The sequence below is a fragment of the Bufo gargarizans genome, chromosome 4 (genome assembly GCF_014858855.1).
Source record: "Bufo gargarizans isolate SCDJY-AF-19 chromosome 4, ASM1485885v1, whole genome shotgun sequence".
NCBI classification, from domain to species: Eukaryota; Metazoa; Chordata; class Amphibia; order Anura; family Bufonidae; genus Bufo; species Bufo gargarizans.
Genome location: NC_058083.1, coordinates 429,278,359 through 429,298,993, shown reverse-complemented (window position 1 = coordinate 429,298,993; position 20,635 = coordinate 429,278,359). Strand labels below are relative to the sequence as shown.

The 20,635-nt window shown below is 45.0% G+C and overlaps 1 protein-coding gene across 1 annotated transcript; it reads right to left on the bottom strand.

Moving 5' to 3' along the window:
- Nucleotides 1-2,550: 2,550 nt before the first annotated feature.
- Nucleotides 2,551-20,241, bottom strand: RBBP9 (RB binding protein 9, serine hydrolase). The gene is made up of 5 exons (XM_044290678.1): nucleotides 20,093-20,241; nucleotides 18,450-18,492; nucleotides 10,214-10,319; nucleotides 9,917-10,002; nucleotides 2,551-3,740 (listed from the first exon to the last, which is right to left on the bottom strand). Exons 1-5 carry the CDS (start codon nucleotides 20,213-20,215, stop codon nucleotides 3,514-3,516), a joined length of 585 nt encoding a protein of 194 aa, XP_044146613.1. The 5' UTR covers nucleotides 20,216-20,241; the 3' UTR covers nucleotides 2,551-3,513.
- Nucleotides 20,242-20,635: the final 394 nt, after the last annotated feature.

Sequence of the window (20,635 nt, the reverse complement as noted above, 5' to 3'; positions counted from 1 at the left end):
AATAATGCTGTACATTATAGAAGAACCGGCTAGTAAACATAAACATACCACAAGGTATCTATGGATTGAGGTGTAAACTCATTGACCCAACCCAGATATCCTGGTAATTAGGTTAAAACTATCAAAATTTCCGTGGCAATAATCACACGGGGTGTGCTAGTGGCAGTGTTTGCCCGTTGCACTAGAATACACTGAACTACAGCATTGTAAACATGAGCCACAACTATAATGCTCATTAATACTCGCAAATATATGGAATTATATGAATGATAGACAGGAGATACTCTCAGAGGAGAAAGTCCCTTATAACTGCTATACTATATACCGAGTTTTCCATAGACAGAGCAAGGAGAAGCTCATTTGTTTCTTGGTCTCGCCTATATCCCATGAGTCTCGGGTTCACCTGAGAAATTTCAACCAGTGAGGATAGAGATAGAGAAGAGGTCGGCATGTATAAAGAGAGACAAAGAAATAAAAATATAAAGGGAAGGAGCAAAGAGGATGGAAGAAGGAAGAGTATATAGATGACTCCGCTCCTGAGAAGACTTGAAGTCCATTGGCGGTAAGTTTAGTTCAAAAGAGGTGGCTCATCTCTGTGCTCTTGCTGGTCTAGCTTTGCCGTCCAGCCAATTAGAGACTTCCATCGGCGTGTTAAAGAATCTGCTGGTTTCCCCGTCTGCGACCCGCAGTCTGGCCGGATATACCATCGAGTACGGTGGATTCAGATCTTTAAGCCTTCTTTTGACCGCAGGAAAGGTTGCCCTGCATTTTTGGAGATCTGCTGAAAAATCTGGAAATAGCATGATATTTGCATTTTCAAAACGCTGTTCTGGTTTGCGTCGGGCAAGTTGAAGGATATGATCTCTATCTGCAGAGTTGAGTAGCCTGGCTAATAGAGGCCTCGGAGGTGCCCCCGGTGGTAAAGGCTTTGCTGGCACACGGCGAGCCCTCTCGAAGGTGGAAGAAAAAATGGCGTCAGGAAACGTAGACCGTAGCCATGTGGTCACAAAGACACTTGTATTAGTGCCCTCCGCTTTCTCTGGTAGCCCTATAATGCGCAGATTATTGCGACGTGTGCGATTCACGTAACAGTCGCATTTCTGTTGCCAGAATTCCACCCTCTTCTCCAACTCCGCTATTTGTGCGGGTATAGGGGCCGTGTGGTCTTCCACAGCAGAGATTCGATTTTCAGTCTCTCTGATTCGTTCCCTCATGTTTTGCATGTCATGCCTCAGCAGACCAATATCTACTTTCACCTCCTCCAGCTTCCCAGATAGAGAAGAACGGCAGCTGGCTATGGCTTGTAAAAGCTGCTCGGTTACTTGTTTCAAAGAAGGCTCAGACTCCTGGGCAGGGTCTTCGCTGGAGGCAAGTGAGTCTCTTGATGTCTCCCCCCCCCCCCCCAACAGCTCAGTTTTACTGCATAGGAAACAGTTTAAATGAAACCCATAAAACTATTGCGGAATTGAACTTTTTTCAATTCCACCCCATTCAGGTTTTTTTTCTGGCTTCCCACTACATCGAATGCAATATCAAATGTTGCCATTAGAAAAGTACAAGTTGTCCTGCAAAAAAACAAACCCTCATACAGTTATGTGCAGAGAAAAAAAAAAAGTTATGGTGCAGGGAAGAAAGGGAGTGAAAAGCAAAAACGCCCAGTCCTGCGGGGAATTAAAGAGAACCTGTCAGCAGCTTTTAAGGTAATCTTTTACCAGTTTTATGCTACCCTATCTGAGGGCTGCATAAACTAGTGACAGATACCCTGATTATTGGCCCAGTTGATGAGCCCACTCTGTATTTTACCTCTTGGTGTCACAATGGCCTCCATTAAATTCAGGGAATGCAGGTGAGCCCACAGCATGTATGTAGAACCTGCATTCCCTGAATTTAAATAGAGCCCAGTATGGCACCAACGGAGGTAATATTTAGTGTAGGTTCCTGTCCTAAAGAGATCACCTTGTCGTTGGCGGATAGGCATAAATTATTTTGTACAGAAATCTCACATTTATAACGTAGCATTAGTACATTTTCTATAGTAAGTATGGCTCTATTTGTTTGCAGAGTGCTGTTGCACAGTTTTTTTTTTTTTTTTTTTTTTTTTTTGCTGCTATGATAGAAGTGCCTTTGCAGTTGCAGACAAGAATAGGAGACGTTCTATCTGTTTTGCGGGGCCACTGAACGGAAGTGGACAGCACACTGTGTGGGAGCCGAATCTTTTGCGGCCCCCGTTTGAAATGGATGTGTCTACATCAGTTCTCCAAAACTGTGGAACGGATGCAGACACAAATATACGGTTGTCTAAATGAGCCCTAAGGCTGAGTTCACACTGCATATTTAACGTTTACTTAAGATGTTTACAATTGTTTGCCATTCAGCTGCATCAGGGTAATACAGAAGTGATCGGTTATTAAAGTGCAAATACCTTTTAAATAGCAGACAACATATTTTGCTAGAGATGGTAAGAGCCTCCACAGCCTACAATGAACTTCCCACACATTGCACAGGCTACAATAATAGATGTAAAGGTGTGAAAAACAGAACAACAGTACCTCACTTTATGAATTTTTTTAATTCTTTTAGGTTACATAACAGATGAGAATACAACAAATAGGGTAGATATCTAGAGAAAAAGCTCTCACTCAAGACATTTTAGGCCTCATGCACACTGTGTGGATTATGCAAGGATTTTACTGTGAAAAAGCTGCAGCCTAAGGGTCCATTCACACGTCCGTAAAATGTGTCTGCACCCGTTCCGCAATTATCCGGAACGGGTGCGGACCCATTCATTATCTATGGAGTGGAAGTGGACAGGACACAGCGTGCTGTCCGCATCCGCATTTCCGGAGCACTTCCCGTCCACGCCTCCGGAAAAAAATTGCGGACAAGAATAGGCAGTTCTATGAGGGTGCTGGCGGGGTGTACTGCAGATCCGCAATACACTACGGACGTGTGAACGGACCCTAATACGGTACCAGCAATGGTGGGGGGGTGTTCTCTGGGAATGATTTAAAATGACCACCAGCAACCTGTCGTAGAATGCGAGGACTGATTGCCTACACTTGCAGAGCTGCCTAGGGAAGGTGAGGGCGCAGGGCACTTGCATATACTACAGATTGGTGAGCGTTTCTGTCGGGCTGCTCAGCCATGATGGTATCATTACTCTCTGTAAAGCAGTGTAGTGAGGCCCCACAACCGTAGGCGGGTCTGCAAGTGGAGGAAATCGTTCCTGCTCACATTCTAGGACAACTTGCTGGCTGCCATTTTAAAATCACACCTTTTCCAAGTCTCATGTACACTGTGGGGGATTACTGTGAAAATGGACCTGTAGTGTGGACTACAGAATTCACACTTTGCTATGCATAGGGTAAGATCTGGGGCTCAACTGTGATAAAATCATGAAGGAACATGTGGATTTGGGGACTGAAATACAGCAAAATCTGCATAAACTACATGGCCGTGTGCATGTATCCTTACACTATAGGCGGTAACCAGATGCTTCGTACAAAATTGTGTTTATACAGGAGTGGGAATAAGTTTCTTCACGGCCTCCAGAAGGTCATTAAACTCCGTATTCTGGAAGTGTCCACGGTCTGTGTACTTATGCAACTCCGCGTTCAAATTATCAGCAACCGCCTGCTGCTCACTCCATGGAAGGAACGGATCATCTGTGGAACCAAACTGAATGATGTGACGACAGTTGGATTTTATCTTTTCCCATTGCCAAGGACGACTGAAATAACCTAAGAGGAAATAGTTATTGTGTGCAGTTAACATAATTAGAATTTAGACCAATTAATTTAGGGAATGCCCTCAGAGGGCAGATTTGTTGCAGAAATGTCTACGACTTGAAGCCCACACATAATGATATTCATAGGTATGGAATAGATTTTACAGAAATTTCTCTGAGAAATCTGCACATTAGATTATTACAGTTTTGGAGAAAGGTGGATTTTATTATGTCAAAGGGATTCTGTCACCAGGATTCACCCTATAGAGATATTTATATGTGCCCATCAGTCTCCTTGTTTTGTATTAAATGATCCCACTCTTACTGCTTTGTGTGTCTTTAATTCTTCCAAAAAGCGATTTTATCGATATGTAAATTACCTTGCTAAGGAGCCCAAGGGGTTGTCCCATGATCCGTTGGAGCCCAGCCGCGCCCATCGTTCCGGAGCCCAGTGCCTCCTACCAGTTAATTTATTCACTGTACTTGCCCTGACATCATTCCTTCCAAGCGCCGTAATCTCGCGCAGGTGCAGTGTAGACAGTAGTCTGCACCCGTGCGGACTACTGGCACAGGCTTCGTCGATCCAATGCGTTCATCACATGGTCCATCACCATGGTGATGGATCATGTGAGGAGCGTAGTGACGTCATCAAAGGACCTATTGCTCACAGATAAAGACAGAAGAGATGCCGGCTGGGCGAACAAGTGGATTAAGGTGAGTTAAAAAAAAGTTTTTTTATTTTTTTAACCCCTCCAGCCCTATTGTACTAAGCATTCTGTATTCAGAATGCTATTATTTTCCCTTATAACCATGTTATAAGGGGAAATAATAATGATCGGGTCCCCATTCCGATCGTCACCTAGCAACTGTGCGTGAAAATCACACCACATCCGCACTGGCTTGCGGATGCTTGCGATTTTCACGCAACTCCATTCATTTCTATGGGGCCTGCGTTACGTGAAAAACGTACAAAGAGGAGCATGCTGCGATTTTCACGCAACACACAAGTGATGCGTGAAAATCACCGCTGGTGTGCACAGCCCCATAGAAATGAATGGGTCAGGATTCAGTGCGGGTGCAATGCGTTCAACTCACGCATCGCATCTGCGCGGAATACTCGCCTGTGTGAAAGGGGCCTAACAGCAGAGTTCAGGACAGGAAACCACACTCCCACACAGAGTGTTTCTTGAGTTCACTCATCTAAAAAAGGCCTAAGGCCGAATGCACACGGCCGTGTTCCGCAGCCGAGAGCGGTCCGTGGTATGCCGGGCTGGTTACCTGTTCAGAGCAGGAGCGCACGGCGTCATTGGTTGCTATGACACCGTGCGCTTCATGCCGCCACTGCACTACAGTAATACTCTCATATAGTGTATTACTGTAGTGCAGCGGCGACATGAAGCGCACTGCGTCATAGCAACCAGTGACGCCGGGCGCTCCTGCTCTGAACAGGTAACCAGCCCAGCATACCACGGACCGCTCTCGGCTGCGGAACACGGCCGTGTGCATTCGGCCTAAGGGTCCATAAAGTGAACTTGCTTATTTTAACACCATGTCTTTTCTAGGTCCAATCTGCTGTAATTAATTTAGTGGTCAGAACTCCACTTGTGATACAGCACTCCAAATTTAAATTAAGTAAAATAATAAAATGGATCTTCCCAGGGGCGTACATAGAGCCCCACAACACCACTACTTTCTCAGTACACATGCATCAAGTTCACCCAGGCAATGGGCAATACAAACCCAACGTCTCCGTTATCTGATTTATGATTTTTTATTATTATTCAGAAGAAATCTGAAATAAAAAGTCACCCTCTACGTCAGAAAGGGTGCATCAAAAATAGTGTTCTTTCTGAACTCTATTTTTCAATACACTGATAAATCTCCTACTTCACATATTACAAAGCTTTCTGCCTACAGCCACCACTAGGGAGCGCTGGGTGCATACGAGCTTATACTCTAAAGCACGGGTGTCAAACACAAGGCCCGCCAGACCTCGTCATGTGGCCCGCGTAGCCGCCGCCGGCCTTCACCTTTTATTATCACTTCCTGCAGGCGGCCCCTGCAGGAAGTGATAATAAATCGCATAAGGAGCGCTGTGTATTACCGGTACTTACAACTACAAGCGCTCGCAGGGAGGAAGGAGGAGGCAGGCTGGGAGGATGGGCGCTGGCAGTGTGAGTCATACGTCACGCGCCTGCGCCGCCCACTTTATGAATGAAGCAGGCGGCGTGGTCGCATGACGTATGACTCACGCTGCCAGCGCCTGTCCTCCCGGCCTGCCTCCTCTCGGCGAGCGCTTGTAGTTGTAAGTACCGGTAATACACAGCTCTCCTTATGCGATTATATACATACGGTAACCATTAACTATTAGAGATACGATTATACAGTGAGCGGGGCCCGTGTAGTAGAATAGTCACTGCACGGGCCCCGCTGTCATTATAAAAGCAGATGCCGGCCCCTAGCCCGTGTATTGAGGGTCATTCACTACTACAGGGACACTTATGGAGGGGATCTGTGGATGACACATAGCATAAGATGCTATATATGTGTTATCCACAGATCCCCCCCATAACTGTCATACACAGATCCCCCATAAGAGCCACCCACAGATCCCCCATAAGTGTCACCCACAGATCCCCCATAAGTGTCACCCACAGATCCCCCATAACAGTGCGTCACCCACAGATCCCCCATAACAGTGCGTCACCCACAGATCCCCCATAACAGTGCGTCACCCACAGATCCCCCATAACAGTGCGTCACCCACAGATCCCCCATAACAGTGCCACCCACAGACCACAATTAGTTCAAAACCCACCAAAAGCACACCTTTTGGTTCAAAATATTTTTTTTCTTATTTTCCTCCTCAAAAACCTAGGTGCGTCTTATGGGCCGGTGCGTCTTATGTCAGTGTTATCCAACACATTCCAGAACATAGCATCATAAATCAGTATAATGCTATGTGACCCCAGTCAGCGCTTGCAGGTCAAGCTTTCAGAGCTAGTTATTACTTACATTATTACAAAAAACTGTAATAATTGAATGCAGTGACAATAATTTATGATAATAAAGAGTGGACACATAGTCCTACAGATACAACCGGCCCTTTGAGGGTGACCAAACTGCTGATGCGGCCCCCGATGAATTTGAGTTTGACACCCCTGCTCTAAAGTTTCTTTTTGCAATTAGCTCCCTCTAGTGGAGGCTGCAAGAAAAATGCAGCACTTTCACATCGGGAACAGAAGGAGTTCAGTCCTGGGCCCCATAGAAGTTCCACACGCTTCCTTCATTGAATCTTACTACATTAAATTAACATTCCTCCCTACCATCCCAGATCCAGCAGGGCAGACCTGAATTTTGGCCGCCGTCCCACAAACTCTGGATGGCTGCCATATGTCCCGATGTTAAATGTATCTGCTTCCTCAGGATGCAGGTCAGTTGAATACTATGGTGAAGAGGAGACTCATCCGCTTTCTGCTTTACCATTCCAGCAGTAGTTTGGCCAGGCAGGCTTTATGCACTGATGATGCTGCGCTTAACCGACAGCAGAGTCTAGAGTAGACCTGCTCTGCTTATCGTGGGAACAGTATTCAATTCAGAGGCACTAAAGGAGCATCACTCCGTACGGGGAGGATACTTAAGGGGACATCACTGTGTGGGGCGCAGGGGGAACGTTACTTACTGTGTTGGGGGCACTAAGGGGGCATTCTTAGTGTATGTTCAGACAATTTTGGCCACAACAAAATCTGTTGCAGAAACCACTGTGCCGCAGTTTGTACCTTGGGTTTTTATGTAGACCAGGGATGCTCAACCTGCAGCCCTCCAGTTGTTGCAAAACTACAACTCCCAGCATACCCAGACAGCCTACAGCAATCATCCTACAGTAGAACATGGTGGGAGTTGTAGTTTGACAACAGCTGAAGGGCCGCAAGTTGGGCATTCCTGATGTAGACCAACTCTAGGTTTTGCTCCATTGAATGGCGCTAAACCGCGAGCAGGCTCCCGCTGCAGCTTTGCAAGGAGTCCATGCGAAAACCGCACAAAAAATGCACCTGTGCATTATTGGCACAGTCTTGAAAATCGTGCAGCAAAAATCCTCTGCCGCATGAAATGGGAGGCAGTTTCAGCGCAGATTCTGCACCAAATCCGTGCTGAAGGCTGCACCCAAAATCCTCTGTCTGAACATACACTTACTGTATGGGAGCACAAGGAGGACTGGACGAGTGGCGTACATAGAGAAGTAAGGGCCCCATAGCAAGTATCAAACCAGGCCACCCACACAGGAAAGAAGGGTTTCCGCCTAAACCCTTTTCAATGACCCTTGGGCCATTTTGCCACTGCCTCATTTGCTAAAAGTTGTTCCTTTAGAGCAGGCATGCTCAACCTGTGGCCTTCCAGCTGTTGTAAAACTACAATTCCCATCATGCCCTGCTGTAAGCTGATAGCTGTAGGCTGTCCGGGCATGCTGGGAGTTGTAGTTTTGCAACAGCTGGAGGGCCGCAGGTTGAGCATCCCTGCTTTAGAGGGTAGAGTCCTGACCAAGTTTTCACCTCCAGTAGAAGAAGAGATAATCCCAACTAAGACTGGGTCCCCTCTTGCCCTGGGCCCCATAGCAGTTGCATGGTCTGCCGCTATGGTAGTTACATCCCTGGACTGGACATCTATGGAGAGGGATTGGGTGGGGTTACAGGCATGACTTAAGGTAAAAAAAATTGCCACTAGTATTGTACCTCTCTGCTTATTTTTTTCAATGTTGAGAGGTATACATTACTATATTGAATTTAGGAATAAAACTGGACGCTCCTATATACACCCTAGTAATGACTATAGGAGTGCTGAAGTGTTCCCAGTGTTCAGATCCATTCTTTTTAGGGGAGGAAAAGCAGTACTTGTATGGTAACCATATGGAGGTTTTACACAGATCTGTATATATATATATATATATATATGTATATATATATATATATATATATGCGCATGTGGTTCTTCAGTCTCCGATGATTTCTGTGGGGAAAAACTGCATCTATACGACATCCAGTCATCGAGCATCAGAACTGGACCAGCAATGGAAGTAGGCCTGGAGTGATGAATCATATTTTCTGTTATATAATGTGCACTGTCAAGAGATGACACCACCAGAAGATCAGGCAGTGTGATGCTCTGGGTTATGCTGGGAAACCTTGGGTCCTAGCATTCATGTGGCTATTACTTGGACATATATCACCTATAATCTTACAGACCAAGTACGCCCCTCCATGGCAGTAGTATGGTTTGAGGAAGAGTTCAAGGTGATGGACTCCAAATTCTCTAGATCTCAAACTGATCAAGCTTCTGTGGTATGTGTTGGAAAAACAAGTCAAATCCACCTCGCAGCTTATAGGCCTAAGGCTGGGTTCACACCTGAGCGTTTTACAGCGCGTTCCTACGCGCTGTAAAACGCTCAACAGGCAAGAACCAATGATTCCCTATGGGAATGGTCCTCACTTGGGCGTTTTACAGCGCGTACGATCGCGCTGTAAAACGCCCGACGCCCCAAGAAGTACATGAGCTTCTTTGGGGCGTCTTGTCGCGCGTTCCCGTACATAGACTTAGCGGGAACGCGCGACAATAGGCGTTCGCTTGTTCCGGAGCCGCGTATGTCAGACGCCTGTAGAATCGCGCATACAGAGCGCGACATCCCGAATGCTCAGGTGTGAACCCAGCGTCAAAGCTGCTAACATCTTCCTGCCAGATATCACTGGACACCTTCAGACGTCTTGTGGAGTCCATGCCTCAACTGGTTAGAGCTGTATTTGCAGCATAGAGGATCTAGACAACACAAGGCAGGTGGTGTAATGTTCTGGTTGATCTGTATTGACAGTTGTTAAGGCCTGAGACATAAGAATCGGTTTGCCATATTTGTAGCTTCACCAAGCCATAGAATACAATAGGAGATTCAACCCACCTATTTTTTTCTCTTGGTCCCCACTGATTCCTGAAACAAAGGCTAAGCCCCTCTCTCTCATACTTTGAGGGTGCTTTCCATACCTCAAAATCCTTAATGGGTAGAGATTTCCTGATTGATTTGGAGCTTTTTACCCTTCTAATTTTAGACTCTGTTTCCCCACCACCAACAATGTTATATTCTGACATGTCAGAACATACATTTAGGTGGCACATCCATTGAAAATGATGTAATTTAAAACATACCGCTTTCTCTCTCATTTTCATCTCCCAAGTCAGAGGTGTATGCTGACACAAGAATTATGGCAAACACTTGATGCGTTTCGGAAAACCTGCAGAACAGAATATAGAGTAAATGGTCATTTGGGAGATCTATCCAGCCTCGTGTTAGGCATCTAGCGAGAAACAGACAAGAGTGTTCATTTTGGCCACATGTTACTTAGCTAACCACATTTCATACAATAGATTAATTGTACTGCACATCTTCTTAGATCAAAAGAAGGATCGGAACATGGCACAAGGGAGAGGAGAAAGTGTCCATACCTCATGGCTGCAGCTGCTCCAGAACTGTGCCCAATGACTATAGTCTTGCTGTCACACTGCAGCTCTGATTCCATGAATGGCAGCCATATTGATTCTCTTGCGGTAACTACGGTACATTTCAAAAGTGACAGTCATATAACTTTTAGATTATTGCAGGGGTTTTGAGGGTTTAGCTAAAGCACATGTCCATTCTTTAAATGGTTGAGGATTTAAAATATTTCCTCTGTCAATAGGGTTTCCACCTCACCAACAAACCACCAACCCAGATAGTATTTATGGCAGGAGTCCAGTGTTGGTATTTTATTTTTACCGGCCCACTGAAGTTCCAGTCTTGATTTCAGTGGTGGACAGAGGTGACCATAGGCACCTTGACCAGAGTCAATATATGGCGTCAGTGCTTCTAGGAGACCCCTGCTTTCACTCCAGCCCATATATGACTGTGTCCATATATGGAGTCAGTGCTCTGAGGTGAATTGTATGGGAGCTACAGAGCCCACTCTTTTCTCTGACTCAAAACCTCAATAGTATTCCTCACAAGTATAATGTTTCCACATGTAACGACAGATACAGTGCCTTGCAAAAGTATTCAGACCCCCCCTTGACTTTTCTCGTGTTTTGGTGCCTCACAACCTGGAATTAACATGGATTGTTTGAGGATTTGCATCATTTAATTTACAGAACATGCCCACAACTTGAAAGATGTTTTTTTATTGTGAAGCAAACAACAAATAGGACAAAATAACAGAAAAAGTCAATGTGCATAATTATTCACCCCCCTAAAGTCAATACTTTGTAGAGCCACCTTTTGCGGAAATCACAGCTCCAAGTCGCTTTGGATAAGTCTCTATGAGCTTGCCACATCTTACCACTGGGATTTTTGCCAATTCCTCCTTGCAAAACTGTTCCAGCTCCTTCAAGTTGAATGGTTTGCGCTTGTGAACAGCAATCTTTAAGGCCTCTTTCACACGGGCGTCATGTTTTTGGCCCGGATAAGATGCGGGTGCATTGCGGGAAAATGCACGATTTTTCTGCGCGAGTGCAAAACATTGTAATGCGTTTTGCACACGCGTGAGAAAAAAATCACCATGTTTGGTACCCAAACCCGAACTTCTTCACCGAAGTTTGGGATCGGGGTTGTGCAGATTGTATTATTTTCCCTTATAACATGGTTATAAGGGAAAATAATAGCATTCTTAATACAGAATGCATAGTACAATAGGGCTGGAAGGGTTAAAAAACTAAAAATAAAAATGTAACTCACCTTAATCCACTTGTTCGCACAGCCGGCATCTCTTCTGTCTTCTTCTTTGAGGAATAGGACCTTTGATGACGTCCCTGCGCTCATCACATGGTCCATCACATGATCCATCACCATGGTGATGGATCATGTGATGGATCATGTGATGAGTGCAGTGACGTCACCACAGGTCTTTTTCCTGTGCACAGCAAAGATGAAGACAGAAGAGAAGCCGGGCTGCGCGAACAAGTGGATTAAGGTGAGTTAAAAAATTTTTTTACCCCTCCAGCCCTATTGTACTATGCATTCTGTATTAAGAATGCTATTATTTTTCCTTATAACCATGTTATAAGGGAAAATAATAATGATCGGGTCCCCATCCCGATCGTCTCCTAGCAACCGTGCGTGAAAATCGCACCGCATCTGCACTTGCTTGCGGATGCTTGCAATTTTCACGCAGCCCAATTCACTTCTATGGGGCCTGCGTTGCGTGAAAACCGCACAAAATAGAGCATGCTGCGATTTTCACGCAACGTACAAGTGATGCGTGAAAATCACTGCTCATGTGCACAGCCCTATAGAAATGAATGGGTCCGGATTGCAATGCGTGAGGTGAATGCATTGCACCCGTGCGGAAATCTCGCCCATGTGAAAGAGGCCTAAGTCTGACCACAGATTTTCTATTGGATTGAGATCTGGGCTTTGACTAGGCCATTCTAACACATTTACATATTTCCCCTTTAAACCACTCAAGTGTTGCTTTAGGCTCCATTCACACATCCGCAACGTGTTTTGCTGATCCACAGATCAGCAAAACACGGACAGCGGCAATGTGCGTTCCGCATTTTGCGGACCGCAAATTGCCGGCACTAATAGAATATGCCTGTTCTTGTCTGCAATTGCGGACAAGAATAGGACATGTTCTATTTTTTTCGGGAACTGAATGAATGGGTCCGCAATGCGGAACAAAATTGCGGACGTGTGAATGGGCCCTTAGCAGTGTGTTTGGGGTCATTGTCCTGCTGGAAGGTGAACCTCCGTCCTAGCCTCAAATCACGCACACAGTGGTACAGGTTTTGCTCAAGAATATCTCTGTATTTAGCACCATCCATCTTTCCTTCAATTCTGACCAGTTTCCCGGCTACTGAAAAACATCCCCACAGCATGATGCTGCCACCACCATGTTTTACTGTGGGGATGGTGTTCTTTGGGTGATGTGTTGGGTTTGCGCCAGACATGGCGTTTTCTTCAATGGCCGAAAAGTTTAATTTTAGTCTCATCAGACCAGAGCACCTTCCTCCATACATTTTGGGAGTCTCCCACATAGCTTTTCGCAAAATCACGACGTGCCTTTTTGTTTTTAGCTGAAAGTAATAGCTTTCTTCCCGCCACTCTGCCATAAAGCCCAACTCTATGGAGCTTACGGCTTATTGTCGTCCTGTGTACAGATACTCCAGTCTCTGCTGTGGAACTCTGCAGCTCATCCAGGGTTACCTTAGTGCTGCCTCTCTGATTAATGCCCTCCTTGCCCGGTCCATGAGTTTTGGTGGGCGGCCTTCTCTTGGCAGGTTTGCTGTTGTGGCATGTTCTTTCCATTTGGTTATGATAGATTTGATAGTGCTCCTGGGGATCATCAAAGATTTGGATATTTTTTTATAACCTAACCCTGACTTGTACTTCTCAACAACATTGTCCCTTACTTGTTTGGAGAGTTCCTTAGTCTTCATGGCACTGTTTGGTTAATGATGCCTCTTGCTTAGGTGTTGCAGCCTTTGGGGCCTTTCAAAAAAGGGGTGTATATGTAATGACAGATCATGTGACACTTAGATTGCGCACACAGGTGGACATCATTTCACTAATTATGTGACTTCTGAAGGTAATTGGTTGCACCAGAGCTTTTAATGGGCTTCCTAACAAAGGGGGTGAATACATACGCACATGGCAATTTTCTGTTTTCTATTTCTAAACAATAGTTTTATTTATATATTTTTCTCATTTCACTTCACCAACTAAGACTATTGTGTTCAGATTAAAGGGAACCTGTCACCTGGATTTTGGGTATAGAGCTGAGGACATGGGCTGCTAGATCGCCGCTAGCACATCCGCAATATCCAGTTTCCAGTCTGTGCTTTTATCGTGTCAAAAAAAGATTTTATAGATATGTAAATTAACCTTTGATATGTCCTGTCTCCTCCATGCTTAAGAGATGAGTCCAGCGTTCTTTGACTCTGAGCCAAGCCACGCTCACTGTGAAGGAGCCCAGCACTGCTCCACATCCTCCGAATCTCCTTGCTCCCCGACGTCACAAAGCTAGAGCGCCGTAATCTCGCGATGCGTGAGCAAGCGCATGTGCAGTTCATTCCCTGAGGCTGATGCAAGCACAGGGAAGGAACACTATGCCGACACTGCACATGCGCTAGCTCGCACATAGCGAGATCACGGCACTCTAGCTTTGTGATGTCAGGGAGCAAGGAGGAGATTCGGAGTATGCGGGGCGGTGCTGGGCTACTTCACAGTGGGCAAGGCTGGGCTCCGGAAACGTTAGTAGCCTCATTTACATATATATAAAATAGTTTTTTTGACACAATAAAAAGCACAGAGCGACTGGGTATTGCGGATATGCTAGCGGCGATGTAGCAGCCCATGTCCTCAGCTCAATACCTAAAATCCAGGTGACAGGTTCCCTTTAACAAAACATTGAAATTATGGCTGTAATGTAACAAAACACAAAAAAAGTCAAGCGGGTGAATACTTTTGCAAGGCACTGTATATATCTATATGTACCAGTACATTGAATGGTTGTTTGTTTTCTCTTGGTTTTTTTAGAGGATAAAAGCGGGAGTATAATGTTACTTTTTTTAGTAAATGAATGGTGCAAAATAAATTACAATAGCCACAAAACCATCCATTATGGGAGGAGAAAAGTTAAAATAATGTAAGTGTTGCCCCGTCAAATTACAAAAACAACCGCCACCTGATGGACTGCACTTACTATGATAGGATCTGGTTTCCATTAGAAAATCTGGCAATGGAAGCTACCGACTGATCCTCCAATACACATGTGACATCAGCCAAATCAACCCCCCATCATTCTGAGCATACTTGCTCTCCGATGTCACATAAGGGGGGTCTTTTTTTTTCCAGAAAAGGAGTGAGAAAACTACTGCTAGCCATCTGACCCCTCTGCTCCAAGTTAGGCCATTTACAGATGCCACAACCCAGACATTTACCAACGTCCGAAACCCACAGCGTCTGATTAGTCACACCAAACACACAGACACCAGTAAAGTTTCCATGTTCTCCTGTCCATACCTGATCTGTAGTGTAAAACATAGAGCACTTGTCTAGCGATACCCGTTACACACTGCAGTAATAGAGACTATTACTAGAGGGAAAGATTTCATAGATTTCTTGCAGATGGAGAAGGTTTTCGTCAGAACAGACATTTTCTCCCACTGAGTGTTGTATGATTAACCACGGCAAACTGGGCTCCTGCATAGAGCCGTACGGTTCAGGGGCAGCAGTGGAATAGATGGAGGGGATGGATTTTTTCTGGCTTTGTGTTTTTTTGCTTTTCCATAGAGCTCATTCACACACCTGTTCACACATGAGGCCAACGCAGCATTTTATATTAAAGGGGTTGTGCAGTGGCTTAATGTAGATGACCAATCCTCACAATAGGTCATCAATATCAGACCGGCGGGGGTCTGACTCCCGACAACACTGCCGATTAGCTGTTTGAAGGTGTAGCGAGCAACATGCCCTCTTCAATATTTACCTGCATTGTCTCCTTGAAGAATGTAATTATAACAGCTCTTCCCATTCAAATGAATGTATTGTAATTACACTGCACAGCTGCTGCAAAGGAAACGATGCGCAGGCAACCCCTTCAAACCGCTGATCAGCGGGAGCCAGATTCCCACTGATCTGATATTGATGACCTATTCCAAGGGATAGGTCATCAATATTAAGCCACTACACCACCCTTTTAAAAAAATACAAATAAAAAATTGTTTTATCTGGAAAAAAAAAAGGCGCAAAACTCAAAATATGATCATATTGATGTAACACCCCATGTTATGCCACTCCCCACCACCATGTTTTATTTTTGGGAAAGGTGGCAACCCTATCTGTTCTGTGCCTTTTATCACTGTTATTATTCAGTAAAATCACTGATTATTCACAGTTGTGTGAGCCTATTTATTCCCGTATTCCAGAATTCACTGTAAAACAATATGTAATGTACAAGTATGGGTGCATGAAATGTGGCGATATGTGACCTGCACCGGCTGCACACTGTAGTATAATATCACCACAGGATACAGTGAATTGTGCCAACAGGAACCTGGCAGCTAAACAAAACACACATTGGGGAGATTTAGCAAACTGGTGTAAACTAGAACTGTCTTAGTTGCCCATAACAACCAATCAGATCCCACCTTTTATTTTCCAAGGCAGCTGTGAAAAATGAAAGGTGGAATATGATTGGTTGCTATGGGCAACTAAGACAGTTCTATTTTACACCAGTTTGATAAATCTCCCCCATTGTCTTTGTAGAGAAGATTTTGGATTTGTTCAATGCTGACTATGAGAGAAAATGTTACCGTCTTAACTTCATCCAGAAGTACAGAGGACGTTCCCTTCTCCCTCTAACCATCACATGCAAAGATTCGGCAGTAGGGAAGAAAAAAGGACGCTGACCACCATCCTTTGGCGTCTTCTACCAATGTGATTATCATTGTGGATTATCGATTATTGTAGATTATATTTCAGCATGCAAGGTACAGTTTATGAATAACTTTTGGTGTCAGACTGCCATGCCTTGGGCCTTCAATCTGTACAGAACATGCATGAGAGTGTGCAAACAAGTCATAAAAGTCGTACATTATAATAGGGTTCTTGCTGCGCCTGCAACAAGTGATTGGCTCTAAATGAAGTTTATAGGACCTTTGGGCCTTCATCGTGCCAGAATGAGGATCCTCTAGTAATGCCATGGCCGTGGTCTCCTGAGATTCGCCAGGACATGTGGAAGTCTGTCAGGGGCTCCATAACAACATACTGCAGGCTGCCGTGTACTATTAGGCCTCTGCGCAATGTAGCAGTGGAATCGGCACCACAGAAAAGATTTCAGCATTTTTAATGCATTTCATTTTTTTCTATAGTTACAGATTTAACAGGACTACAAAACTGATAGTCTATCCTTAGAACAGTATTAGTCTACATGCACACAAACGTTGTTTGTTTCCGTGTCAGTTACGTTTTTTTTTTATGCGGATAGGATGCGAACCCATTCATTTCAATGAGTCCGCATCAGTATGTCCGTTCCGTAGCCCCGCAAAAAAAATAGAACATGTCCTATTCTTGTCCATTTTAGGCATTGTTATAATGGATCTGCAAAAAAAAAACAACAGATGGCATAATGATGTCATCCGCGTTTTTTTTTGCGGATCTGCAATTTGCGGACCGCAAAACACATACGGTTGTGTGCATGTAGCCTTAGATTGGTGGGTGTCTGACTATGTATGGTCTTACAACTAAAACCCATTCATGTTATGTGACCCCTTAAGACTGGTTTCACACGGGCGTTGCGGGAAAAGGTGCGGGTGCGTTGCGGGAACATGCGCGACTTTTCCGCGTGAGTGCAAAACATTGTAATGCGTTTTGCACTCGCGTGAGAAAAATCCCACATGTTTGGTACCCGAACCCGAACTTCTTCACAGATCGGTGTTCTGTAGATTGTATTATTTTCCCTTATAACATGGTTATAAGGGAAAATAATGGCATTCTGAATACAGAATGCATAGTAAAATAGCGCTGTAGGTGTTAAAAAAAATAATAAAAAATTTAACTCACCTTAATCCACTTGATCGCGCAGCCGGCATCTCCTTCTGTCTTCATCTTAGCTGTGTGGAGGAACAGGACCTGTGGTGACGTCACTCCGGTCATCACATGATCTTTTACCATGGTGATGGATCATGTGATGGACCATGTGATGACCGGAGTGCCGTCACCACAGGTCCTGTTACTGCACACAGCTAAGATGAAGACAGAAGGAGATGCCGGCTGCGCGATCAAGTGGATTAAGGTGAGTTAAATTATTTTTTAAACATTTTTTAACCCCTGCAGCACTATTTTACTATGCATTCTGTATTCAGAATGCTATTATTTTCCCTTATAGCCATGTTATAACGGAAAAAAATAATAATGATCGGGTCTCCATCCCGATCGTCTCCTAGCAACCGTGCGTGAAAATCACGCAACCCCATTTATTTCTATGGGGCCTGCGTTACGTGAAAAACACAGAATATAGAGCATGCTGCGATTTTCACGCAACGCACAAGTGATGCGTGAAAATCACTGCTCATGTGAACAGCCCCATAGAAATGAATGGGTCAGGATTCAGTGCAATGCATTCAATTCACGCATCGCATCTGCGCGGAATACTCGCCCGTGTGAAAGGGGCCTAAGTCTGGTCACACGCTTTAGATTGCCGTCAGCCCCATAACCATGCACACTCGGCTCACCCAGCCATTCGTGTGTTGTGAATGAGAGGAGAAAGTCGCTGTCAGACATCTCTATCAGTAGCTTATCTCCTCTGAGTGCAAAAGGATTGGTCATGTTGAAATTCAACAGCGCCATCCTTTTTAGTCTAGTCTTGGGTTTGAGATACATTGAAGGGTTTTTCAATCTAGGTCATCGTATCAGATTGGTGGGGTTCTGACATCCACCCCTCCACCAATCAGCTCTTTCCGGCAGTAGCCGGTACCGGAAACTATACAGTGGACGGAGGTGAATGCTGAGCTGCAGTACCCCGGCATAACTGCTTCTGTCTGCTGTTAGTTACTAGCACCAGTGGCTGCCCAAACAACTGACTGTGAGGGTGCGAGTCTTGGACCCTCGTATATCTAATATTCATGATCTAAGGCTAAGCCGAGGATCGGTCATCAATATCTAATCCCGGAAAACCCATGCATTAACAAGCACTGTATACATACTTACCTGGATCGGGCATGTTACGGAGCAGACACTTGAAATTTGGAATCTGCAAACAAACCCAAAGATTAAACTAATTTACTATTAAAATGACTGATTTTCTCCCTTTTTAAACACAGACGCATGCCTCCTGTACACATGAAATGAACTGCGGCCGACCATCTAACATGAATAGGTCTGTGTCGTCTCCCTTTGACTGCAGATGTTATTAGAAAGCAGCTTTCCCATCACCCTGGTTAAGGCCTCATGCACACGACCGTATGTATTTTGCGGTCCACAAAAAATGGATCCGCAAAGAATACGGACGACATCCGTGTGCATTCCGTATTTTCCTTAATGGAACAGCTGGCCCCTAATAGAACAGTCCTATCCTTGTCCGTAATGCGGACAATAATAGGACATGTTCTATTTTTTGGCGGAACGGAAATACGAACATACGGAAACGGAATGCACATGGAGTAACTTCCTTTTTTTTTTTGCGGACCCATTGAAATAAATGGTTCCGTACATGGTCCGCAAAAAAATTGGAACGGACACAGAATGAAAATATATGTTGGTGCGCATGAGGCCTAAGCATGGGGGAGGTCAGGAAGAATAGCTGTTGGTCTAAGGCCCCTTTCACACGAGCGAGATTTCCGTCCTGGTGCGATGCTAAAATGGGCCATGGTAAAACACAGACGTGATAATACACACATTAAAATGAATGGGGGCGTGTGCTGTCCGTGGAGAACACGTAAAGCGCACGTACGTTGCACACAGACGTGTGAATGAGGGTTTATCCTGAGGATAGGTCATCACACTGCAGAACCTCTTTAAAGGGTAATGGAGGGGGACACTACTTAGTATATTTGTGTCCTACAATTTTTCTTTTAAATGACACTTTTTAGGGTAGGGCTGTGCTGCAGGCTTGGAAATGTGCGTGGAAAATCCACAGAATTTACAGTAGCAGCAAAGTGGATGGCATTTTATCTATATAAGGCCTCATGCACATGACCGTTCCTTTTTTTTTTGCGGTCTGCAAACCGCGGATCCTCAAAAAAATTTGCGGAACGGAACAGGCGGCCCATTGTAGAAATGCCTATTCTTGTCTACAAAACGGACAAGAATATGACATGTTATATTTTTTGGGCGGGGCCACAGAACGGAGCAACGGAGGCGGACAGCACACGGAGTGCTGTCCGCGTCTTTTGCGGCCCCATTGAAGTCAATGGGTCCGCACCCAAGCCTCAAAAACTGCGGCTCGGATGCGGACCCGAACAACGGTCGTGTGCATGAGGCCTAAGTGCGTAAAATAAATATCTCCTCCACAAGCTAAACAAAGTTTCTGCAACAGAATCCGTACGTGATGACTTGCGGTGAGGACTTAAATCGGTAGCGTTTCGATATGTTGCGGATTTCTGACAAATCCGCAGCATTTCCGTGATTAATCCTGCACCATTCGGTGGGGCTGTACTCCGCTGTTTATTCCGCAGCACTGTACACCATTTGTATTCAAGCCGTCCATGGGGGGTAGGGGTGGTGGTGGCTGCTACAAATCTAATTATCCTATCACATACGGACTAGTTTCATAGAAAGCCAATTAACCTAAGCACGTTAGTGGCCTCCCATACAATCCTATTTATATAAGTGCATGCTTCACATATTCTCACCTTGTCAAGTCTCTTTTTAGTCCAACCATACCAGATACAAGACTCCACGTTCCCTCCCCCATTGCCGGGCACTATGACAGCTTTTACAGGGGAAACCCCTGCAGCAGCTGAGCCTTCGGACATTGCTGCACATCACAATGTGCAGGAAGTGCTGCGCCTGAGAGAACTGCATCGTGGGAATTGTAGTTTCTTACTACAGAGTACTGAAGGAAGCGCGTTATGCTTTGACTGGGCAGTAAACCTAATACCGTACATCACACAAAAACGCCACATCAACAAGAGCCTGCATACTCTAAAACCCACACCGATTTTTTTTCTGCACAGTGTGAATAAAACGTTATTCACTTGCATTGCTTGCTGCAAATTTTCAATTAGGCCCCTTGCAGACGAGCGTGAGCGGATTAGGTCCGGATGCGTTCAGTGAAAAATGCAGGATTTCGCAAGCAAGTCCAATAAGTTTAGTATGCAATCGCGTTCAGTTGTTCAGTTTTTATCGCGCGGGTGCAATGCGATTTAATGCGTTTTTCACGCGCGTGATAAAAA